We start from the raw sequence: 26,583 nt of genomic DNA on the forward strand, positions 1-26,583 counted from the left end.
AAATCCACATAGGGTTAAACAGACATAGACAGTTTTGAAATAATGATTGCTTGACAAATTACAGGAGCCTTTAAATTAAATAACACTCTATTTAGAAACCTCAAGATCTCAAAAATAATGTAGAGCTGGTAAATTTAGGACCTTGGGCTTTTGGACACTCTGAAGGCAGACAAGGGGAAAGGGCCCCATACCTAGCAGCAATGTAGAGGGTTCCGTTCATGATCATAATCATCTGGATGTCCAGCCTGTGCCTCTGTGTGGTGTTCCGTCCTGGCTTGTGGCCCACAAACACCGGATACTGTTTTGTATCTGTGAAAAGAGGAGATGGGGCAAGAAAGAAGAAACAAATCAAGCCAGGAATTGACAGGGTAGGGAGGGGAGGGAAACAGGCTACAAAAGAAAGCCGTGTTTAAGTCAGACCATGCCACCATTTTCCATTTCCATATGAGTCTGTTATTTTAGAAAATATGATAGAAGAGTGCTCTTTAAGGTTCATCAAGTTAGTTTCATTTCTAGATGATAATAAGACTGGATTTATATTTCTAAGTGTCACAATTTTTGATTTGTCTCTCTTTCTCAGGGCTCAACTTGCTAGTGAACGCTTTGCATGAAGGTGCTCTTTTCTTCCACAGTTTTCTTTTCATCTTCTGTAGAGCTAAGCCTGAGGGGGCAGGCTGCCAAAGATCTTGTCTCGGGACAAAACTATTTCAAAGCAGCCTTCCCATCAATCAGCACAAATGCAATGTGGTCTGGAGGCGAGAGCCCTTGTCCAGGAGCCAGAAGAAAAATACAGTCTCCACAGGCGTCCAGTTGGAATAATCCACTATTGAAGGCAGCCCTGCGAGGTTGGTTGGCATTCTAGGAACTGTGGGAAGTTCACTCTTGAGTTAAGCAATTGGCTAACAATTTCACAGAAATGTGGGCTTTGACAGGACAGGGTCAAACTGAGTGTAGTCAGTCAGGTGATCTGAAATTTTCCCTGACTTGGTGAGTCAATGAGCATACTTCTCTTTTCCTATAGTTCTCTTTGGCTGAGAGTGGGCAATTTGGATTCAGATCTGACCGTTAAAAATACCTACATCTCAACATCTCTGCCTTTACACTTACAATCTTGAGAGCACTGGTGAGCCTCCAGAGAAACTCAGGAGGAAAGAAAGATGAGCCACATTTAAAAGGCACTTGTTTTCTGGAGAGGAGTGGGGGTGTAAATAATGACTAGCACCATTCACAGATTTATGCTCAGACCCTCACTTTACACCCTTGTAGTATCTGACCATTACTCGCAACGGGTATCTTACCAGGAGTCTTACTATATTTTATTCACAAGAGAGCTTGGTATAAGACAATCTTGTGCTTTCCCTTCCACTGCTTTGAAATTTCATGTACCCATTCATCAAGGAGATTGCTAAAACAATTCAAATGTCTCCAAGATCATGGACTTGAGTGACCACAGTGGGGTGGTTGATAGCAATCCATTTGGGCTGGAGTCCCTTCTTTTTTTTTTTTTTTTTTTGAGATGGAGTCTCGCTCTGTCACCAGGCTGGAGTGCAGTGGTGTGATCTCGGCTCACTATAATCTCCACCTCCCAGGTTCAAGCGATTCTGCTGCCTCAGCCTCCTAAGTAGCTGGGACTACAGGCACGCACCACCATGCCCATCTAATTTTTTTTTTTTTTTTCGTATTTTAGTAGAGACAGGGTTTCACCATGTTAGCCAGGATGGTCTCCATCTCCTGACCTCATGATCCGCCCACCTCGGCCTCCCAAAGTGCTGGGATTACAGGCATGAGCCACCACTCCTGGCCCTGGAGTCCCTTCTATACTCAGGCATTCAAGACAGAAATCTTACCTCAAATGGAAATAAATAAATGTTTATTAAGTTTAGAACCTTGAGTTAGGTGGACTCTGCCATTTCAGGAGTGATGATCTTGAACTACACATTTGTTCTTAATAATGCCCTTTGACTTTGGACTCTCTAATTGTTTTGCGTGTCAGTTTTGCTACCTCATTTTCTTCCAACCCAGAAAGAACAGCTGAACACTGGGCATATTTGGATCTCTTTAGTATTCCTTATTAATGTTAGACACCTTTCTATGGCTCACTCAGTGTTTGTTTTGGGGTGATTACTATGAAAAGAGATATTTAGAAAAAAATGCTCTCTTACATTTTTATTGTAATAAAATACTTAAGTCTTTTAAAGGGCATGAAAAAAAGTGGTAAATTGAATGTTCCATGCAACACATGGGCAGGACTCTCCTCTTTTGAGAAGACAACTGAATTCTTAATCATGTCAGTATCTACTCCTGACAATGAAGCAGAGACCAAAGGAAAGTTATAAACAGTTAAAATGGGTCCTCTATAAATTCAAAATTACTCTTTACCCAAGTCTATTAACCATGTAACTTCTAAGTCCAAAAAAAAAATAATTTTCTCTGAAGTACTCCAAAATGGTCATTGTTTTTTGTTCATATTTTGCAACAATCCCTATATATGAAGTGTATGTAAAGGTGAGTAATATAATACTGCCAATACCCAGATCATAGTGATATTCTCCCACAGAGTTGATTTTAAGACATGAACACCGTGGCCTCCATGTAGTAGCTGAGACTTCATCAGGGTTCCAAGGGACGTTTCAAATCCTCACACATGTCCCCACAACAACATCTGATGGAGTTATAGAAAAGTCATCCTATCCATTTGACTAGACTTGAATTATCCACCTTTGCCATGTACAGAGGACTAAGAAGTCACCTTTTCTATTTCATTTTTCATTTTTATTTTTGCTAGGCTGATTCAGGCTAAAATGTTCTCAAAGGGAGACAGTGAGTGAGACCATGGGTACTTACAGTTGCCATGCGAAATACTGATTGGCTCAGAATCTTCTGGGAAACCAGCCCCAGCAAAGTGTAGCAGTGTGAAATATAGCAGCAAGGCTTCTGACCTCATAGTAGTTCAGCGGGGAGACTTTATTTCTCTACTTCACCCTGCCAAAAAGTGAAGAACAGATTTTTTTTTTCCAAGTCAGCTTTGTTCAATGCCATAAAATGAAATACCCTTAAAGATAAATTCAAGAGAAAAAAAAGCTTCTGCTTTACATCTTCTACATGGTGAATTCGCTGATTTTTGTGTTTGGAACTTGTACCCGTTACCTACTGCCACCTCTTTCCCCATGCATCTGAGCCCTTTTGCAAAGTTTCTCCAATATGGGACAAAGAGCTTTGGTTCCTTTACCTGAGCCATCTTTAGGCTTTTATAGATGGCTATTGCACAATCATGAAACTCTGCATTCAAAATCACTCAGAAATTTGAGGTGATTGCCAATATCGAAAAATAGGAGATTTCTGATATTAATCTAGATTTTTCAATTTCTTTGTAAAAATAAAAATACCTGCCGTACTGCCCTAAATGACAGTTTCCTTAGGCACCACGCCTCCACTTCCAACACACAGGTACAGACATGCACACGCACACACATACACACATCTATAACTCGTCCTCTTTACTAATTTCCATTACCTGCTTGACCCCTTAATTGAGATATTCACCCCTGACGTATGTCATTCTACAGTGACTTAGACATAAATAAATAAAATCACACAATCTATATTTAAAGAGAAGTAGGTAGATCCTTTCACACTCTAAAGATTACTACAAGGAGAATCTGAAATCGCATTCTGAAATGGTATTGTTGATTTAAAAAGTCATATCTCTGTATATTTTAGTCTCAATACTTCCTTGCAGTGAAATAGTAGTGAATAAAAATGTCAGATATACTGTTCTACCCATCTGTATTTTCTTGATGAAGCTCTTTATGTGCAGAAAAATTCTCCTAAATCTTGGAAATAAAAACAATCCCATGTGGGACTGCTGGATACAGTGAAAAAAAAAAAAAGACTCATAATACGGTAAATGTCACTTAATTCTCAGGCATATTGCAAATAAGCATTGATCTATCATGAAAATTAATGTAAAATGAGGATATCTTTTCATCTTTCCAGAGCAGTAAACTCTTTGAAGTAGCCTGCCAAAGATTATCTTTTTTGAACAAAGCTATTTTACAGTAATCCATCAATCATTTAAGATTTGTGTGTAGAAATGTCAAACTTAGTAACCTAGATGTCTTTGAAAGTTAATTTGGCAAACAAACTGCTAACTTAACGCTTTTTGGAACACCATTTTGATTACATACCTATGTCTCTTCTCTTCATGCCAAAAAAGTATTAATCAGTCCCAAGTGTTGCACTGTAACTTATAATTTCACAGACACAGCTGGGTCTTAAGCATTTCTTCAATTGAAAAGTGCACATTAATTAATTTGCTTTATCTTGAAAATCAAAGAGGGAGAGAGATTGAGAGAAAAGCCTAAACACTTCCATATCTCCATCTCTGATGTGTAGATTAAAATTAAACTTTAAATGATTACTTGTTCATAAGGGTGAACCATTACGAAGAGACATAAACATGTATTTATTAGACAGGTGAAAAGCAAGAGTCTATTCATTCATTTATTTGCCAGTTCTTCCTATCTTAGAGAATCTGAACTCAAAGGAAAGAAGCTCTGAAGTGCCCCAATTTGCTTCTCATGGCTCCTGTTCGGTACAGTATTAAAGGGGAGAAGTAAATCACAAAAGTAAGTAAAACATAAACAAGACACCAGTCAGCTGTTAGATTTTAGGAGAGAAAGCATCTGGCGGGAGGGGGCGGGGGCAGGGAGAACTGGCAACTTTTACCAGGAGCTCAAGAATAGTATTATACAGAAGCATATTGCCTCAGAGAATTTGTAGCATATAATGGAAGAAAAGAGGAAACTCAGAAGTCTGATTCTCATTCCTTTAGAAATGTTTAGAGATGTATGTATGCTTTGAAGGCTTAATTTTTCTTGACATGACAAATGAGTCTCCATCCTTCAACAACTGCATTCATCTTGGTACAAATGTCCTACAAGCTAACGAGACAATGTCCTGCTACTTTATTATATCCCCCAATTTTAATTTTTTCCATCTTAAGATTGCATGTGTCAAATGTGAAATTGTCAACCCCAGAAGCTGGCAGGAAGAGCAATGCATGCAGAAGAAATCTATTATGCAAGTCAATGGCTATTCTGGGTATCCCTGCAGCCAGCATCATGGCTGAGATATGTCATTTAAATATCTCCAGGTTTACAGCAGGGCTCTCTGCCAGGAAAAATAGCTGTTTTATATGTCTTTCTATCATTATATCATCAGGTAGTTAACATGTACATCATACGGGTGAAAGTGCTCTGGAAGTATTGGTTCATCTCGGTCAGTCCACGTGAACACTTGAAAATTTTCTTCAGTTGAAGTTTTGATGTATTATTCCCTTTCTACTCCATTTTGGGCCCTAACCCTTGTAAATATGTAGACAATAAATTTTCTTGTTGAAATGATTACTTTGCGGAGGGATCCCAATTCCATAACATTGTCATTTCTCATCCAAAGAATACAGGCTTAGGTCTGTTTCCTAAGATCACGCAATACAGACTTACACCAGCCCAGGAGAACAAAAACAAGAACTTAACACTGAGTTTATAAACCTCGAGTGAGCTGTGTTGCTGCAATTTAAGAGGCTGTTTAAGTCACTTTCAAAACTCTGAAAAGTGCTACCCACATGCAGCATATTTATAGGTATCTGCAAACATTTGTCAATTTCCCTGTCTGTGACTGTGCTTATATAGGCTAAATATAACTTAGACTTAAGCAGCTATTCAGAAAATTAGATAAAGGAGGACTGTCAATATAAGGATTCTAAATAAAAGCATTTACTTCATAAGTAAGCCTATTATATCTCAATTTTCCATCTACTTGTCTCAGCCTTTCACTCTTCTTAGCCTGAAGTGAAATGGCCTTTGTAAAACATACCACTACTACAAAGTTATAATCCTAATTTGCCCCAAACCCCCAAATTCACAGAAAACCTTAAGAACATTCTTCATTTTAATAGCATCTGCTTAGTGAATTTATCAGGTCTATTTAGGTTCATCTGAAATTAATTTGTATTGACTATCTACACCCAAACAAAAATTTTTTTCACAATAATTTTTCCCTACAGTTCTTAAGCCCAAATTGGATCACAGAACTGTGATGTACAAATGGTGTTGTGATTATTGGTTGCCATGAGCCAAATGAACCATGCAGAATGCTAATTGGCCAGGAAACTAGCTTTCAGGTATTCCAGATTGAAGACGAAACAAAGGAGACCAAAAGAAGGACTGTCTGAAAACCCTGTGAATGCATTCATGCTGATAATTTTTTTTTGAATAATAAATTCTTTTCAATTACTAGAGCTTCCATTTATGCACACCCCTACCTCCCACACCCTTGATGTACAGCGGGTCATTGTGTCAGCCAAGCGTGAAGCCAAAGGGATGGCAGTGGAGCTGGAAATGATTACAAAGTCAGAGAATGAGTCCATCAATTGCCACATCTTACTTCTAATGAGTCAGTTTAATAAGCCACGAGGACTGGGAAGCCATGACAAGCGGACCCAGCCAAAGTACGACTCAGGCTAACCCCTGACACTAGTTCTAATCCTCTGCCCAACTATCCTCCAAATTCTGCGCTGGAAAATTCTATGGGGGCTCACAAACTTGTAGTACCTGGCAGAAACTGACTCACAGAGAAGAAAAAACCTAAATTAGCAACACTGAGGGAAAAATAGAGGAGATTTAATAAACAACTCCAGATTTCTGACTTCTTTAAAAAAATCAGAGGTCGGGCTTTGCTAGTCCAAGTCCACCTGACAAAACTCTGGAGTTGAGCATTGGCTGTCCCAAATAGGACTCTCTGCAGTTGGAAACATTCCCACCCCTTCCCACTCTCTTAGGAGGCCTTTCTTACCCATTAACCTCATCTGCCTGCTCTTGAAGGCTCAGAGGGAACCTTTATGCTACCCAGGTACAGGACATCAACGCTGCTGCATGAGGTATTCTGTTTCTCTTGACCATCATCTGCAAGTGGCTGAGCAGCCTTAGCAAGTGGACCATGTGGAACCCACTGTCTATACACACAAATTAATGAACATTGCTTGTTTTAGAGACCTGGTTGGGCTGCCCCACAAACTGTCTACATGTCCAGCTCCAGCAAACGATGCATAAATGCTTGGTGCATCAAACTGCATGGAGGCCTTGACTGTGCGAATACAATTTGTGTCCGATTTGGTACACGTGGCAGCATCTTCCAGAATGTTGGCACACAGGGAACATTTTAATAATAAGGGATAGTGATGTGAAAAATAATATCTCTGGAAACTTGCAAATACAAAATGCTCTTAACAACTCCAAGTGTGGGCTTGAAATAAAGAGGAAATGATAATAGTGGCACTATTTTTCCATGAGGAAAGTCACTTACTACCATGTTTCAGTAATTCTTTTAAAAAGCTCATTTTCTAATATATGAAGTGCTAAAGATAACCAACAATTCCTGCTGTCATTAACAGAAGGAAGGGCACATTAATAGCGTTGACCCTGGGCAAGTTAGCCTCCCTAGCTCCTAGTTTCCTCACCTGTAAAAGGCAAGGATATGAAATGTAATGGTCTATAAGATTCCTCTGGCTCTGTGATTGCACTGTTCTAAGTGATTCTGCCTCAGTGAAGAAGGGTGTCTCTCGGGGGGGGTGTGTGTGTGTGTGTGTGTGTGTAAGAGAGAGAGAGACAGCGCGATTAGGAAGGATGGTACAGGGAGTGGCCTGCCTCTGGGTCACGTTGTAACACATTCCAAGGCCAGGAACATCACCTGGAGAGATGAGGTAGGGGCAGCAGGGGGAATAAGGTGGCCCAGGCTGAGGCAGGGTGAGGTGCTGGACCTCCACACACCTTTCCTCTTTGTCCTAAAGGGCACTGGAAATGTAGCTGGGCTCTTGTTGTGTCAGCCACTCTCAGATCACCAAGGAGGGCAGGCAGAAAAAGTTCTCTGCAGCGGGGCAAGTGACCTTTCCAAAACAAACAGGGGAATGGGGCTCATTTTTCCCTCTACACTCTTTCCTGGTTGCTCCTAAGCAGCATGTGGTTTGGAAACTCTCGGGATAATCAACATGTCAATGTGTGGTACCGTTTGTGGCAAGCATGAGGGGTAGAACGAACTCTCTTCGATGTAGCTCTCACTGGACTGCAATAGGCACATCATGAAAAGTGGTGAAAAGTTCATCAAGCAAGAACAAAGAAATCCCAGCCTGCTATACTGCCTAGTCTCAACTTCAGGACACAGTTCAGGTAGATAAGCAGTTCTAATCTGACCACAGAGAACACTGTTGTTACCATTTAGTTTTATTTAGACTTCAGTTGAGTTTTACACTAAATCTAAAATTTTCATTTTTATTAACTCAAGTTTTTGGACCTCATCATCTTTGTCTGTACAGTGTGACTGCCTCCAAAAGTCTAAATTGAAATTGATTTAAAAGCTCCTACATGAAATCAAACTATTGCAATAACATAGGAGAGCAGAAGAGAGCAGAGGGTGAAACCTGGGTTTTGAAACCCCTTTTCCCCCTTACTAGCTGGGACCTCTGGCAAGATGCTTAAGCTCCTTGAGCCTCAGTTTCCCCTGCTTTATATGGGTAATACAGTGTCTTGGAGACTCTCCATAGTCCTCAATAAATGTTTATTTATTCTTCAGCTAAAATACTAAAAATTACTTTTTAATAGCTTTTCTTGGACTTCCTTACAAAATTCTCGGAGAGGTCCTAGATTAGCTTCTAGTGTTCTAGTGCTTCAGTAGGAGGAGAAGTCCCCTTCTCTCCCTCCCTCCTTCTCTCCCCCAACCCACTTCAAGTCACTGAGCTTCTTATCTCTGGAGATGGGCACTTGGAGAGGCTGGAGAGTCTGTCTTGGGAGTCACACAAACATTGTGTGGTTTTTAAAAAATGTAAATCATGGCATTCACAGTAATGCAAAGAAACACAATGATGTGGAAAATAAAGAAAGGACTGGGTGAAAGTGGGGGTTTACTGAGTATCTTCTGTGTGCAAGGTACACATGCCTATTACTTTATTGAAACATCACAGCAACCCAGAGAGAAAGGCCTTATTATCTCTGTTGTAAACACAAGAGTAAACTGCGATTCAGGGAGGTGAAGCAACATGTCTAGGCAGCACATAGTAAATACAGTTGTCCTTCAGTATCTGTGGGGGATTGGTCCCAGGACCTCCCCAAAGATTCCAAAATCTGGGGATACTCAAGTCCCTTGAATAAAATGGTGTAGTTTTTTGCATGTAACCTATGCACATCCTCCTGTATACTTTAAATCATCTCTAGATTATTTATAATACATAATACAATGTAAATGCTATGTAAATCGTTGTTTCACTGTATTGCTTAGGGAAAAGCGACAAGAAAAAGAAGTCTGTAGATGTCCAGTACAGATGCAATTTAAAAATATATATATATTTTCTATCAGCGGTTGGTTGAATCCACTGCTGTGGAACCCATGGATAGAAAGGACCAACTGTATTTACAGCACAGTAGTCAAAGGGTAAAGACAAAACGCAAAGCCAGGTCCGTAGAATGCCAAAGTTTATGTCCTTCCCAGGGCATTAAAGAAAAAGGAACAGAAGAAAGATTGGAAAGAGAAAGGTGCTGGCGTAAATGGAAACTGCACTTAAGATCATATATAGGCTGATGCATCTATGCTTATGTGGACGAAATGGCTGAAAGTCCCTAATGGCTTCAGTAATAAAAATCTATAAAGGGAGTACACAGTTGCTCCCAAACATGTAGGCACGCAAAGCCTCATTCCACTTTATGGCCCTGTGATTGCAGTCTTAAGGTGATAGAAAGATGCAAATGCTTCTCAACCAGTTTTAGGAGAAATTGATTCTCTCACAAACAACACTGTGTTAAGTGGAACCACTTGCCTGCTTGCAGCCTCCCTCAACCGTGATGTTTTAACATCAACACATCATAGAGAACAGTGTCAGTTGCAAAGGGTAAGAACAAAGTTGCCTGCTTCAGTAGCTGATAGGATAAACAGATGTGGACATATCTCAAGTCAATAAGGAACCTCTGTCCAGAGAGAGATGGGAAAGCAGGTGTTTGTGTTGAACATCCAGCTGGAAACCTGCTTCACAGAGACTGGAACTGCTGATCATTCTTGCACCAGAGGAAAATTTAAAGAAGTAATGAGTGTTTAAATAGTAGGTATCCTTCACTGACCTGGACAGCTCTGTTTCAAGGACTGCAGCATTAGGAGGGTGCTGCTATCCACAGGATGCAGAGCTAGGTCAAAGAACACATCCCATTGTAATTAGAAACAACCCGGGCCCATTGATCCTGTTTGAAACCTTTACTGTACCCAGTTTGCAGGAACCATGAGGGCCACCTGTTCAGTGATATTTGCATTAAGATATAAGGTTCGGGCAAATGAGAAAAATAGCTCCAGCCTCTTAATAAACCATCCGGTCTTTCTTTCCTCCTCCTCTCAGCCATTAACAGAGACATAAAAGCACCCATTTTGGAGGAAAGGGAAATGCCACAGACCTAACTTCAACACATTTTGGAGAGTGATGATGGCATTCAATGGAAGATAATAATAAATATCGACTGGGTGTAATAGATGTTCCATTTTAGATCTGAAACCACTATCACAAAAGCATAGAAAAACTGTGAATTCGTAAGTACTTCTAGAAAAAAATATCTTTTCGAAAAATAAAGGTTGGTTGTATACCTATTATCTTTTGAGGGAGAAGGCAAGTCTTGCCTTTCCTTTGATTCTTTGCTATGCCGGTTTTCTTTCTCTCTACCCACCACCCCCCACCCCAAACACACAGCCCCGAGCCAATGCACTTTACTTGGATGTTTATTGCACATTTATTGCACTTTACTTGGATGTTTCAGATACAGTCTCATGGCCCACTGGGCTCTAGTCATGACCTTAGTAGGCCTGAAAGTATTCTGGCAAACTATCTTCATCTCAGAAATCTGCAACAGTCTTAACCAGGCTTACTTATGGCATGCCCTAGCTTTTTGCTGTCTCCATCTTTGTAAACGTTCTTTGTTGGTTTGTTGTTGGCTTAAAGGTGGCTACCTTTTTTTGAATTTTATTTGTAATTTTTGTGGGTCCATGGTAGGTGTATATATTTATGTGGTACATGAGATGTTTTGATACAGACATGCAATGCATACTAATCATATCACGGTAAATGGGGGTATCCACTATAAAGGCAGCTTTTTTTTTGAGATGGGAATTTCACTCTTGTTGCCCAGGCTGGAATGCAATGGTGCGATCTTGGCTCACCGCAACCTCCTCCTCATGGGTTCAAGTGATTCTCCTGCTTCAGCCTCCCAAGTAGCTGGGATTATAGGCATGCACCACCATGCCCAGCTAAGTTTGTATTTTTAGTAGAGACGGGGTTTCTCCATGTTGATCAGGCTGGTCTCGAACTCCTGACCTCAGGTGATCTGCCCACCTCGGCCTCCCAAAGTGCTAGGATTACAGGCATGAGCCACCACACCTGGCAAGGCACCTAATTTTTAACTCTTAATCTAAACCTTTAGTTTTAGAATTCTAGACCTGATTTTGTATAATTCCTCTGGAAAATTCTACTTAGATGTATGGCTTACTTGTAAAACTCACACAATATGTCCCCAGACTATAATCATTACCTTCATTCCCAAACCTTCCTCTTGATTTTCGTTTTTTTTTTTTTTTAATTTCCAACTTTTATTTTGAATTCAGGGTACATGTGCAGGATGCTCAGGTTTGTTACATAGGTAAGCGTGTGCCATGGTGGTTCGCTGAACAGATCATCCCATCACCCAAGTATTAAGCCCAGCATCCACTAGCTATTCCTCCTGATGCTCTCCTTCCTTCCATGCTCTGCCCTCTGGCAGGCCTCAGTGTGTGCTGTTCTTCCCCATGTGTCCACGTGTTCTCATCATTTAGCTCCCACTTAGAAGTGAGAACATGCAGTATTTGGTTTTCTGTTCTTGTGTTAGTTTGCTAAGGATAATGGCCTCCAGCTCCATTGATGTCCCTGCAAAGGCCATGATCTTGTTTCTTTTAATGGCTGCATAGTATTCCATGGTATATGTACCACATTTTCTTTATATCCAGTCTATAATTGATGGACAATTATGTTGAGTCCATGTCTTTGCTATTGTGAACAGTGCTGCAATGAACATGTACATGCATGTGTCTTTATATCAGAACAATTTATATTCCTTTGGGTATATACCCAGTAATGAGATTGCTGGGCCTAATGATATTTCTGCCCTCTGTTTTTGAGGAATCACTACATTGTCTTCCACAATGGTTGAACGAATTTACACTCCCACCAACAGTGTAAAAAGTGTTCCTTTTTCTCCACAACCTCGCTAGTATCTGTTGTTTTTTTTTTACTTTTTAATAATAGCCATTCGAATTGGTGTGAGATGGTATCTGACTATGGTTTTGATTTGCAATTCTCTAATGATCAGTGATTCTGAGTTTTTTTCCATATTGCTGGCCACATGTATGTCTTCTTTTGAGAAGTGTCTGTTCATGTCCTTTACCCACTTTTTAATGGGGTTGTTTGTTTTTTTCTTGTAAACTTGTGTAAACTGTTTACAATATTGCTGAACTTGAACATCTGCTTCAGATGCAGAAACAAATGCCTCCTATAATTTGCTGAGGCCCAAAATGGTCACTTGCCAAATGTAGGACAGCTCAAAAGTGGCAAAGATGAGCAGCAGCTGAGAACTCCTGACTCCTCTTAGTGAGCTCTTTCCCTGCCTTACGCTACTTTCAGAAAGGAAGCCAGAATTCATTCATTTCTCCTTGGCTTGCTGCCTGATGTTCATTACTACCATTGTCTGATTCCCATCTTACCAACTCCCTGTTTTCTACTGGGAGGCTCTGTGTTAAGAGGATGGAGATAGAGATGGAAATGGCCCTTCCCCTTGCATCACCCCCAGGACCTCACTATTCAGTGGATGGTCCCCATAGCTTTTGCTCATTGTTCCAAAATAGAACACATAAACAAATAACAATAATCTTTCAAAAAGAAATTATTACTCTGTTGGCAAGAATACCACCTGGAAGGTGAAGGTGTTGCAGAGGTATGTAAGGTGGGATGAATGGCAAAGGCTTCTGGTTGGAGAAAGCCTTAGAGGGTTGCATGACTGTTCACTGTGGAGGGGGCAGGTGGGAGCCAAGACATTTCAGGTAGAAGGGCCAGGTCAAGATAGCAGGGTGTTAAAACAGACAACTCCATGCTTACTGGATTTGCAGACATCAAATTAGACTATTTCATTCTTTGCTTAAGGAATTTCAAACATTTGTCTAAAGTAATAGATGGATTTTTTCCTTTAACTGAAAGTTTGGTTTAAAATATTATACCTGAGAATAAAGATTGTGTCTGATTACTATTTTTTCTAAGAATATGACAGAGAAGAAGGGGCGGGGGAAGCTCTGAAGTATAAGCTCAGAGTATTGGTATTTATTTGCTTGAGGTGTTGAGTATATGGGTTATTTTTGCATTACTCTCCCTAACTTTTTCTTTGTAATTATATTAAAAATGATGCACACTGCAAAAAATAATATGCCTGAATCCAAGCATTTTTCCTAGCCAGTAAAAAGATATCTGGAGAGTGACTTTAAAGGAGCAAACCAGAGATAATTTAGCAACTAGAGTTTTCCATATACCTTTGTCAAAGTCCTGACAGGATTTAAACTAAAATAAAGCAATTGCTGAACTTTGACAGGACGACTCTCCCTAATAATTTCTCCTCTGTTTACTCTCAGTGTAGTTAATAGAAATAGAATCTCCCAGTCACAGCTCTAACCTTCCTGATCGCCAGTCTGCCTGGGATTGCTCAGGCTCAAACGGCTGCAGGAATATGTTCTTTGCCCACTTTTAGAGTGGAAGTCAACTTCAAACGTGGCTCCCACAGAATTAATAACAACCTGCAGGTCTCTCCATTGAGCTCTGAATAACAGCCCCAAATAACAATGTCATCAGTCACGGATGATTTAAACTTTGACCTAACCCTATAAATCCTTACTGTTTTCTTGTTGTTTGTTAACATTTTTGGTAAAACAGTCTCACGATCAGGAAGAAAGTGAAAACATTTCCTTGAACTAAAATGTTGGCGTCAGGTCCTTTGGTGTTTGCTGCCTATGTCGCCTATGTCAGTCCTCATTGTATTTCCTGCCTCTTTCAATGAGCACCGATGCTTTCCCAGAACCCTGAAAGCCAAAAATAGAGTTTCTATTTGATTACAAGCTTCTGATTATACAAAAAGAGGCATAATATCATTTCAGGATCTGCTCCATAACCAAGCATGATATTTATGCTGACTGGTGCTTATTATCAGTAAAGTATCTGTATACACAATGGATTCTCTGTTTATCTATGTATGTCCAGACACATCGAGAACAGATATGATATGGAAGAATTGTATCTTGAATTTCCATAATTTTCCCACATTTTTGGGGAAATTCATTTCATTTATCCATAAAAAGCCTGCTTTATGTCTCAGTGAGCTAGGTGAAAATTGCAAACCCACACATTTAAACCTATTATTAAATTTGATAGATATTTCAGTTTTTTTCTGAAATTAATATCTTTATTGGCTTTGCTCATTTACTTTACATGTAAAAAGTGACTCATTAGCCTGGCTTGATATACTTAGCAAAATAACATAGGTGTTCTCCAAAGGCAGTTTATCAGTTCGCATTGTGGTGGAGAGAAGACCATTCACTAGGTGCCTCTTCCCAAACCAGAGTCAAATCTAGGATGTACCACCCCATAAAATGTTCATTTGCTTTTAATGTGAAATCCTACCTTCAGAATTAATAATTATTCCCAAACATCCTGAAAATATGCTTCCTTAGAGCAAATGAATGTAAATTCTAGGAAATTATGGGTTTGTTTGAATGTCTCTACCACTTGATGACTTGACTCCTTACACAGGTGACTTCAGGGTCACCGCACAAACAGAGCAGTTCTGTTCTTTGGGAAGTGGTTGAGCATACTGAGGCAGCATCTGGAGGAATCATTTTGGTGTTCATTGTTTTTGAAGTCTGCCCTGAGGCTCCTTAAGTTTAAAGAAAAATACGATTTGCCATCCTCTGTTTCTCTAGATCTGGATGAGGCCAAGTTCATTTCGGGAGTACAGGTACACAATTTCTTATCTGCAATTACAAACAAAACAAAAACAAAAACCCTGAAAATCAAAATGTTTTTTCTACTCATTGTGTGACAAGCTTGAGTTGGCATGAGACTATTTGTAGTCCGTATTTATCCCTCTTAGAATGAATATTTATGCATTTTGCTGCAAATTATGAATAGGTATGATTATTAGATATTGCCCAGACTCCACTGGTGTATGTGTCCCATGTTACTTTTCTAAAATCTAAACAACTTAAAATTCTGAAACATATATGACCCAAGGGTTTCAAAAAAAAAAAAAAAAAAAGATTGGGAAACTACATGCCTTCATTCTTGAAGAGATTAAAAACAGGATAAAAGGTGATGGAGACAGGAAATCCTTGAGAGTAAATTCTCAACACTGGTTTTGCTAAAACGAGACTGTCTCTTAATTATCCCACAGTGTGTTGTGAAGTTCTCACAGAATTAAAAAAAAAAGTAATCTGATTTCACGTATTTTTAAAAGTGTATGTCGTATCATACTTGCAAGAATAATGCAGAGATGAGGAATTGCTGACTGAGTTACTTATTTTTCATTTCCTATGTTCTGGGCTTATGATGACAGTTTTCCAGGCTCCTCTCCAGACAAGGGACCAACAAGGACAGACTTCCACAAAATAAGTGATGTTCCCAGAGCAGATGTAATCTTGGTAGCAAGGTCTCAAAGCCTCTCATGAGTAAGTGACACCATCCAGAAGCCGCAGAAGTGACTGCCTCCCCAGGCTCAGCAACCCCTCCTCCTGAGGGAGCTGCATTTCTTCCCATCTGATAGCCAACTACAAGGGAGTCAGCACTCCTTCCTCTCTCTGTAGCAAATAGATGCACTTCACAGGCTTTTTGTGCAGTTGGTGGTGGTTTCTCCAAAGGAGATTCCATGATGTCAGAGCCTGTAATCACTTTCTCCCCAATGGAAATGCCTGGTCATGGCATTTTCCAATCCCTGGCATCAGAAGCAATTGTCAGCGGGCAGTATCTGCCCTCTGCTTTGTTACATGTCCCTGCCTTTAATTTTCAAATACCTGTAACTTTCTTTTGATAAATAACCCCAGAAATTTAGGGATTAGATAATAAAATGAAGAATTTGGATTTCTGGAATATTTGGGGAGGACAACTGTTATCTTGGACAACAGGTAGGGGTGGTAGAAAAGGAAGACAGACTCTCTCCCATTCCTCTCTGAGGTGCCCTCCACTCGCTGTCCCTCACCTTTCTTTCTCCCAAAGTGGCCACTGGGCGTCAGACAACAATGTAATCAATTTTAAGTCTGAAATAAAATGGAGGCAAATGGTTAATAGCAGATAACTTGGATATGAGGTTAATTACTGCAATCCAATTATCAGGAGGGAAGACAGCACATGAATATCACCAATTAACCCCTAAATCAAATTTTAAAATCACCATTCCCATAATTAATAGCACAGCAATCACTATAATTACCATCTCTGCCACACCAGAATAAGGAGGAAAAGTGAAATTATCCAATAAGCTTGAGTGTGACAAGAAGAAACCAAACTAAAGTGCTGAGGTCAGACAAAAGAGAGGGGATAAATCAGAGAGAAAGTGAGTGTGAGACACACACCCAGCCTTGCAGGCATGCCCAGGTGTGTCACTCTAGCACAGCACAAGGATCCCTGCCCGTGGGTGCTTGCCTTTCTTTGGGAGGAAATGGAGGCATGGAAAATGGATAAACGTCTCTAGAAGCTACTTAGCCCTGGTTAGTGGGAAGCATAGAGGTCCACCTGCATCATCCGGGCTTTCACTGGTAAGGATTTCAAGGTCTGAGCCGTGAGAAGGAAAAGACACAGCTATGGAACACATGGAGAGGAATAACACATGAACGTCTTTCAAAGAGGAGATTCCCCAGGTTCACTTTGAATAACTAAAAGACCAAGTCAGAATAATTTTCTTCTCAAACACAATATTTTTCATATTTGGTTAATATAGTCTTCATCTCTCCAAAGAGTTTAAAAAAAAAAAGTCATTCTAAAGTGTTATGCAAGAATAGGCAGATGTGTTCTTCACATATCTATTTAATCAGCTCTTTCCAGCAGCACTAAGGCATGAAGGAAAGGTTGAGTATCCTCCAGAATCCTCAATGAGGGGAGAGCAAAGTACTGTGTGGAGCTCCAATCTTGCAAGATTCCCCAAGCTGGGACATGGCTCCACGATTTGAAAGTAAGGGAGCTAAGGACACCTCCTCCATTCTCACACAAAAGGTACATTTGAGGAGTCGTTATCAATAATTTTTCCAGTTTTTTTGAAAGTAACTCTATTCCAAAGGAACACTGCTTTTGTACATCACAGGTTACCTTTTTAGTGTCTGGGGAGGTACAAGCAAGAATATGAGATGTGAGAAAATATCGTACAAGTGTGTAGGCATTGAAAGGATGTTCCTTTCACTGTTCAATTAAACCCAGAAATTGCTTTTGTTAGTAATTTTCCTTTACTTGTTCATTTACTCATTGAATTCAGTCACTTTAGAAATGGCTGTTTCTAATAAGTGCAAGCAAGGCACTGTGCGAGAACAGTGCGGATATTGGGGGCATGGTCTCAACCATGGGTTCTGCCCTTGGGGAGTCTCCAGACCACTGCAGACTATACATAAGCGGTTAAAACGATGGTGTGCATACACACACACACACACACACACATTATACATATAATACATACTTACATTAAACACTGTGAGTTAAGAGGACCAAGAGACATAATATCCACGTATGAATTCTATTTCCAAAGCACATGCCAAATCTGCCCACTTCCCTACGTTCTATCTACAATCCTCTTAATCTAACCTAACCTCAGCTCCTGCCTCATTATGACAATAGCTATCTACTTAATCTTTCTACTTCCACTTGGCCCTCCTTCAATTTAATCTCCACACAGCAACCAATGGTCTTTTAGAAACATAGATCATGTTATGTCCTCCCTTCCATAAAACCTTCCAGTGGTTTCTTAATGTATTAACAACAAAATTAAAATCCTCTGTTCTGGGCACAAAAGGCACCACCCAACTGGTTGACCCCATCATGTTCCATTCCACAATTTCCCACTTGTTCCAACCCCTGTGCCTTGCTTTCCTCAAATGCACAAGCTCTCATTCCTGCCTCATGGACTTTCTGCTCTCTCACCTTGGAATGATCTTTCTTCCAAGATCATAAAATGTCACTTCCTCAGACAGGCCTTCCCTGAGCCCCCAAAGCAACCCAATGCTTTTTTTTTTTTCATCATTTTATTCTACATTTCTGCAATGGATTTGTTCCCAGTTGATATTTTCACATTTATAGTATTACTTGCTTTTGTCTGTTCCTCCCCTCCACTAGAATGTAAGCTCTGTGTGAGTAAATTTGTCTTATTAATCACTGTATCCCTCCCATTCAAGAACAAAGTCTAATGTACAGTAAACTCTCAACAAACATTCATTAAATAGTGAATGAAGCTCTAAAAAAAGAATATCAGGACAATTTCTGAAAAATCAGTACTAAAACAAGGAAAAGGGGAGATGCAAGGGGCGGAGACTGGCATTTTCAGATATCTGAAGAGAAACCTAGAGGACAGTTGTGAGGGTCGACCTAAGATCAATGGGTAGTAACTGTAAAGGTGATTTCTGCTCAAAATAGGGAAGAATTTTCTAGCAGCCCCATAACACACACATGGACTAGCCTACCTAAGGGGATGGGGAGGCCAGATGAGTGCTAGGGCAGAAGGAATACTCTCCAGGAATTTAGACATAGGTTGCGGGGCTGGACCAGACAACATTTAGGGTCCCCATGGAGAACCTGACTGCCTATGGTTCTTGGATCCTCTGACAAGTCTTTCCTCCCACATAGTGAGGAAGTACTGTTCAGAGCAGGAAGCCACAGATGGTCCAGAAGGATCCTGCTGTGGACTCAAACTCTTGCTGGCAGCTGCTCCCAGGGCGCTGTTGTTGTAATAATGTCCCTGGAATCAAAAGACCAAAAGAAAGTCCTCAGGCTTTGGGCAATCCTCATTCCTTGTCTCCTAGTTTGACCAAATTGTATAGGATATAGGTCTACAGCCAAAAGCATTTGCAAGGAGACAGATGGCAAGAACCTAATGAACATCATGGGCAATGACAGAAAGCCTCTAGGGATGAGGACATCCAGCATCTATACAGCTCTACCTCTTTTTCACTCTACAAAGCCCAGAGGTCTTGAGTGTGGAACACAAAGTGAAGCTCTGGTTGTGTGGCCTTCCTGGGAATGTCAAGCACTGGCTTGTTACTAAGGCTCGCTTGCCAATGACACACAGACCCCAGGAGATGGTTTAACTCTACTCTTGTCTCAAAGCCCTTCCCAGTGACTCGTAACTTTGACACCAGAACAGCTGGGCCAGCCAGCAGGAAAGAAGACATACAGATGTAGCTGGCTGGAATTTGAGGGGTAACGGGGCTCTCAGCTGTGCAGTCAGTCTAGTATCCTGCAGTGGGCTACGGACTGTGGAAGTCTCCCCCTCTGCAGACAAGTTGTGGGTGGGGACATTGGCTCTGTCGTGACCGTCTCTCATCCTACAACACATGTGTGTTTAGAATAGAAAGCACTGCAGCTCTTCCTCAACGGCAACTTGGGGGACGTTTTATTTCTTTTGGGAATATTAGATCCTTGAGCCAATCCATCTGGAGAAGGTATGAGAGAGAGTACTCTGGCCAGAACATACCATCTACCCAGATGTCTCGGCTTAAAACCGAGCTCAAATGAGAGAATGTGTGAAAGGCTGAGAAGTCAGAGGGGTTAGGGAAAGAAACGGATCATTTTTGTTTCTGATAAAAACATTTAAAACAAAGATTGACTGACTGCCCTTCCACTAACATAACTTTAGATTCGTTGATTATTCACCAGAAAAAAAGTATGAAACATATATGTGTAAAATCCTCACTAGAAATGGCTTGCTTAGGCAACATTGTGCACATTGAAGGTACTTATTAAATATTTGTTGATTTTGATCCAAATAGCTTTGGGTATTTTTAAATATCAGTGCATTGAGTACCCCAGTGATTGTAAAGGGGGTTATTTTTGTTAATGAAACTTGAAATACAAGCCAAGACTGATTGATTTTTTAAAGTGTTGTGAATATTGCAGTTCTCATACATAAGCAACTAGTAACAGTGTCTCTGAGGGAGGAGGACTAGGAGGTCAGATTTGGGTAAGAAACTCACTTTTTATGTTGTACTCTTTTATGTTTTATTGACAATATTTTTCTTGTGCATGTGTTTCTTTTTTAGAACAAAATAAAACTAGTTACTATTTTTTAAACTCTTTGTCTCTAGAGACAAACCTGGAGCTTAGACCTACTGATAACCTGCCAGTTCCCACTAAACTAGAAAGAAAAAAGGATTTTTCCCAGGATCCCATCTCTTCCCAGTATGGTCAGCCAATAGTAATATTCTGGAATACAGGATGCGGGTGAGGGAATTTATAGGCATTGTGGTGTCAGTAGTGATAATTCTAGTTGATCTGTGACGCAGATGGATGTATATGGCGGCTGGTGGTTTACACAGCACTGTAAACCTGCCTGCGTGCCATATGAATGGCTGTCTAATTTATTAGCTTTCAAATAAAAATGTAGCAAACTCAAATTGAGAACGCAATGAAGTCTAACAAAAAGAATCAGATGGGCTCAAAGCAAATAACCTTCATATTTTTTATTCTATTTTCTATAAGTGGGATTCCAGTACTGCAGATGGGAATCTTTTCTTCCCCCCCTTCTCTATCTGCATGTTGATTTCTGGGCTGCCCCCATGTTCTCTGGCTTCACTGGCCTTTCTTCCTGTTCACTTCCCACGGCAAAGGAAGCCCAAATGCTGCTTTTGAAGCATCCCCAAAGGACACCTGACATTTTAAAAGCTGAATGAGTGTCCTCCTCTGGGACAGTCATCTTAGACCATCTCATAATGACTGCTCCCAGAGAAGACAGGAGATTGACTAAACTAGAGAGAAAAAAAGACTTTATCGGGAGAGCGAGGAGGGCAATGTGGAGAGGTGCCCACTGTGCAGGGATGTGATCAATGAAAGCTTCCTCCATCCCATCCCAGTACCCTTTCTGGGAGGTGAGCTGCACATGACCGCCTCCTCTTTTCTCTTTTTATTCGTTTATTCAACACTGAGCTAAGCGCTAAGAAAGGAGCAAAGGCATGCTTCCTCCTTTTTTGGTTCTTCTTCGCCTCAGAGCCGAGTCTATTTCGACCACTTTGAGGTTGCTTTTCTCACCGAGTGGGTCACATTATGCTTTTTCTCTTGGGGTTTAAGGTTTTACTGGGGTGGGAGACAGCAGTTTCTTTTCTTTTTGAGACAGGGTCTTGCTCTGTTGCCCAGGTTGGAATGCAGTGATGCAATCTCTGCTCACTGCAACCTCCACCTCCCAGGTTCAAGCAATTCTCCTGCCTCAGCCTCCCGAGTAGCTGAGACTACAGGCACGCGCCACCGTGCCCAGCTAATTTTTGTATTTTTTGTAGAGATGGATTTCATCATGTTGCCCAGGCTGGTCTTGAACTCCTGCGCTCAAATGATCCACCCGCCTCAGTCTCCCAAAGTGTTGGGATTACATGCATGAGCCACTGCACCCAGCCTACACAGCAGTTTCGGATTCCAAACTGGACTCCAGCTTGAACCTTGGAGGCAGGTGGCACCCACAGGAGTGTGCATGTTCTCTTGCCTCACTCCACCAGTACGTGCTGCTCTATCCATAACCAAATGCAAAAGTACATATAAAACTGTAAGTATAAACCAGTGCTTTCCAAACTTGACTGCACACTGGAATTACCTAGAGAGCTTCAAAAATTAAAGATGCCTGTGTTCCACACCCAGAGATTGTGACGTAAGTGGCTTGGGTGTGACCTGGGCTGTGAAAAGTTTAGTAGACCCCCAGGTGATTCTAGTGAGTAGACAAGTATGGGAACCGCTGATACAAATACAAATGGCATCCATATTACAATCTTAATCCCTTCCATTTCAGTGCCTTCAGCCACAGCCCAAGAATATTAACTATGATTCAAAGACCTTTACTTGTGCCAGCTGCATGGAGTGGCTTTAAAAATATCTAAGTTTATTTCATGCCCACCTACCCTCATGCCAACCCACTTACAAAATATAATGTAATCCGTTAAAAATTACAGGGAGCCATACAGAAACTTCTTTTCCAGCATGGGGCGTGCAAAGTATTTCTAATGCAAACACAAACAATAGGTATGTTTTCTTTTATGACAGGGTTGAAATAAAGCAGACCTAATTATCCCACCCAGATGCTATGGAGAAGAAGCCGTGTGAATACTGCATGAGGAAGCCTATCTCCCAGTCTTATCAAACCCACTTTTCTCTTCAACTGTGCCCTGGTAACCTGGGAAATATTATAAATTTTGATTACTGATTGCTGCATTGTTAGTAACTGACTATTTATCATCAGTAGCTGGTCACCAGTGTCAGTCCAGACTTAATTATCTCAGCTGAAGGGAAAGTAACCTCATGAAAGAATTGCTTTCCAATTAAAGCAGAATGGAATATATGATTTGTCTCTCTGACGATATCCAATTCATACTCCTTTTCATGTTATTTGTATTGTCTTCTTTTCCTCATTACAAGCTTAGAGTTGTGAATCTTAGGTTCCCTAGCCAGAAACACATAAATATCAAGAGGGCAGCTGCCAGACCTTTAAAAAAAATCATGAACAGTCACCACCAAAAACATAACAGTACTTACAGAGTTTCCACTAGCAAATGCTACACTTAGGGTCAAAGACATCTTTCAACATACCATTTATTTTCACAGGTTCCTAACCTCCTATAGAATGTGTGTATAATTACATGGGTATGTATACACACACACACACACACACACACACACAATTTTTAGAGTTTATTCTTTAGGGGTTAGGATCAGATGCTCTATGCTGTGTTATAGCTATTGGGTCAATGACAAGGAAACAAGGAAACCGTTTTTCTACTAGCGCAAGTATTTTAGGTAAAGATCTAGGCAATGGCATCTCTGAACTCTTCATTTTTCTTATCTTGTTTTTGCCATTAGTTTGATATTTATTTTGCATGTCTGCCCATTTGCCTATCTAGACAATTCTTTATTCCTGGAGCAAGGACAAAAGTTTATCTTATCTGTGACTAACTCAACCCTGATCACTTTGTAAACATGGCCTTTGAAGTCTGGGTTGTTTAAGAAAATATTTATTGAGCACCTACTGTGTGCCAGGCATGCTCCCGGCACTGAGTATTATCAATGAACAGAAGAGGTCTCTGCTTTCATGGAGCTTATATTCTAGTGGGCTTCCACCCTAGTCCTTCCATTAGTGGTCAAGTGGCCTTGGGTTATTTAATCTGTGTAAGGCTCAGGTTTCTCTGCTCTAAAGTGGGATAATGATGCTTTCCCTTCATGCAGCTGTTATTAGGATAAAAAGCTCCTGGCCCATGAAGAGTGATTTAATTAAGGTAAGCTTCCATTTTGTTCTCAGTCCCCTGTATCCTTGGGGTTGGCACTGGGAAACTCAAAGTATCCTCACCTTTCAGCATTGTGAATTTTGTATGCTTGTTTCCTATACCTATACGCCATCACTTGTTTCCTAAAAACATTTTCTTACTGTAGCTCCAATTTCCCCCTGTCCTCAAAACTTCCCACCCACAGCCTTCTGTGTCTTGCACTGGAGCTGCCTGTATTTCTTAGAAGATGGTAACTGCAGTTTGGTGTTTAACCAAAATCTTGTGGAAACTTAAATTATTGCTTTGGGGAAAGGAGGGTATATTTTTCAGTACCGTGCCAATGTGAAAAGGAGGAATAGCCTATAGTCATTGGTGTTAAGTCATTATTTACTTGGCTTATAGTTCTCTTCCCAACTGCATTACAAACACTTCAAAGGGTGGGGCCGTTTTACTTCTATTTACTTTCAGCAATTTAAATTAAGCATTTATTGTCTACATTTATGAGCAAGGAACTGTTTCAGGTGCTGTGGTCAGTACAAAGATGAAGGCTGGTTGGAGGAAGTAGCACTTAAAAACCTCTCTGGAATCTTTTCACCTAGCAGCCAGCTGCCCTAGGTTAAGAATATGTACCAGAATTTCAATAAACTGCCCCTAACAAGAAAGTTTTAAGAATTTTTCACTCTTCGATTGAATTGGGTTGGTGGGTGAGGGCTTTGGAGGGATGGCTCTTATTGGATCTTCCTTTGCCTTTTTTTCTCCCCTCTTTTTTATCCTTTGTGTCTTGCACAACTCTTCCCATGACTACGGTTTTTCTTTTAAATCATTTTTCTATTAACAACCCCTCCCCACTCCACTTTTCTATCCTTTCCCGTTTCTGCCTTGTGAATTTCTACCCTTCTCTTAAGACACTCTTCAAACATCACCTTCTCTGTGAAGTCTCCCCTGATTCCCACTGACAACTATAACCACTAATCTCTCTCTTTTTTCTTTGAAAATACTTGAGTGAGCCGTATCATAGCCATCAAATTGACATTATTTGTTTACTAATCTATCCACACCATTAGTCAGTGAACTTGGCAAGGGCAAATGAATGTTTGATTGGTAAACAAATGGATTAATGAATGAATAATCTAACATACAATCCCTGTCCTCAGAGGATTTACAAATTATGGGGTAGACAGGTATACGAATAAAAAGCTGCAAAATAAAGTGCAAACACACACGTCATATAAGAAAGAAAAACGCTATAGATTTTATGTTTTAATTTTTCCAGGCAGCTTATATTACTTATTAAGCTCACTTTATAATGAACTGATGCCCTTGGAAAAGTTACTATAGATTGCACTAGGCTTTCTTTTTTAAAAGGTCTTAGTGCTAGTTAGCCTCAGAAATCCTATTATATATATACACCCAGGTAACCCACATCAGACTGACACACAGCATTTGCTTTTCTACTTGCAAATACAGGTCTTGAAATATACATGAAATGTAAGATGCTGGTATTCTTACAGTAACACAACACTCACATTCTATGAAATCCCTGACCTAGTTACATTGCTGAGGGCATAGCTTAAGCGCATATAATGCCCAGCATGAGGAAGAAACTGTTATCTTGAGAAAAGTAAATTTTGCATTCCCCAAGTTCTGTATTATTAAATCTGTGACCTTAATTACATTAGAGTAGATATTTTATTCAATTATATGGACAATGAAATAAGAACTGAGAAAGATATAGCTGGCCCAGAATCTCCTGGGTGTGAAAAGATGATGATATTTATTTTGTCTACTCCTGACAATAAAGTTTAAACTGTTACTTAATGCTCCAGCAAAACATCAATTCAAACAGAAGTTAATTCTTCACAGTCATACTTAACATTATACATTTTTTATCTGAACTAAAAAGAAGCAATTGAATATTTCTGCCCTAAAAAATGGATAGAGTTGGATCTTTCAAAATGTTGGAAAAAGAAAATTAAACATGGCGAAAAGACGAATATTGCCAAATTAAACAAATGGATTTGGGCCTTGCTAAATAAAATAAACTATTCCTAATGCTTCAGTACAAGGAAATACACAGGCTTTTTTCTACTTGCACGGAAGTATTTCTCACATAAGCACTTTCAAAACAATGATCTTTTATACCCAATAAGCCATGAAAAGTTGAAAGTATAAGTGAGGTTGAGGAAGAAATTCTTTTCCACCTTCTTCCTAAGAGCTGATGTCCTGTGTGCTGGGAGAAAGAAGTTGGTAACGTGTACATTTAAACTCAAATTTATACAAATGTTTTCCTAACATATTCTTTGTGGTTCAACAATTCTTTTATTTTTTTCTTGTCAAACCAGTTGGTTCTAATGAGTCTAATTATTAGTCTTCGTAGTCAGAGTTAACAGTATAACGTAACAGTAACGACTTTCAGTTAAAAGTCAACCCTGTGATGCACAAAACCTTGGATAAGATTAAATTTTAACAGCTTCCAACTAATCTACAGGCAGAAGTCCAACTCAGGTGTTACTATTTTAATGACACTCAACTCTAAAAAGCATAAAGCAAATGCATATTAAAAGAGGAACAAAGATGCGAATTAGAGAACCAAATGAAGGAAGGAAAACAATACAGGTTTTTCCTTAATTAACAACTTTTGCAAGATATAAGTTGCAGATAGAATTTCCTTTAGGTCATATCATTTAAGTGAATCTAGTTGTAAAGCAATTTAGAACTCTCCAGGAACAGTAGAGTTTAAATAACTAACCAACAAATGTGTAGTCTTTTCTTTTGCTTCCTTTTCCTTTCTTTACTTCCTTAACAATTGGCAAAATATTCTTAAATTATTAATATAGTACCCGATTTGCTTCTCATTTCCCAATTTCATTCACTAAAACTAAAAGCAAATAGCAAGCCTTAGTAAACTTCTAGCCAGATTTCTTGCTTACAAATATAATGCGGATTTCTGAAAATGCCCAGTTTAAGGGAAGTACAATCCCATAGACTCCAGTACCTTGCTGACCAATG

General features: G+C 40.0%; 1 protein-coding gene and 1 long non-coding RNA gene across 5 annotated transcripts in view; one reads left to right on the plus strand and one right to left on the minus strand.

The window, feature by feature from the left end:
- LOC103885346 overlaps nt 1-4,751 on the plus strand; it is a 60,935-nt gene extending 56,184 nt beyond the window's left edge. Inside the window, exons 4-5 of the long non-coding RNA XR_648379.4 lie at nt 581-845; nt 4,515-4,751. This is a non-coding gene — a long non-coding RNA (uncharacterized LOC103885346). The remainder of the gene's footprint in view (nt 1-580; nt 846-4,514) is intronic.
- The window catches only part of SEMA6A (semaphorin 6A), a 133,548-nt gene that overhangs the window by 60,133 nt on the left and 46,832 nt on the right, over nt 1-26,583 (minus strand). For all 4 annotated transcript variants that reach the window (XM_009208927.4, XM_009208929.4, XM_003900017.4 and 1 more), the window contains exons 2-3: nt 2,845-2,982; nt 192-309 (exon numbers count right to left, since the gene is read on the minus strand). In XM_009208927.4, the coding sequence (XP_009207191.1) occupies nt 192-309; nt 2,845-2,944 (218 nt within the window). In that variant the 5' untranslated portion in view covers nt 2,945-2,982. The remainder of the gene's footprint in view (nt 1-191; nt 310-2,844; nt 2,983-26,583) is intronic.

Source organism: Papio anubis, chromosome 5 (genome assembly GCF_008728515.1).
Source record: "Papio anubis isolate 15944 chromosome 5, Panubis1.0, whole genome shotgun sequence".
In the NCBI taxonomy this organism is placed as follows: Eukaryota; Metazoa; Chordata; class Mammalia; order Primates; family Cercopithecidae; genus Papio; species Papio anubis.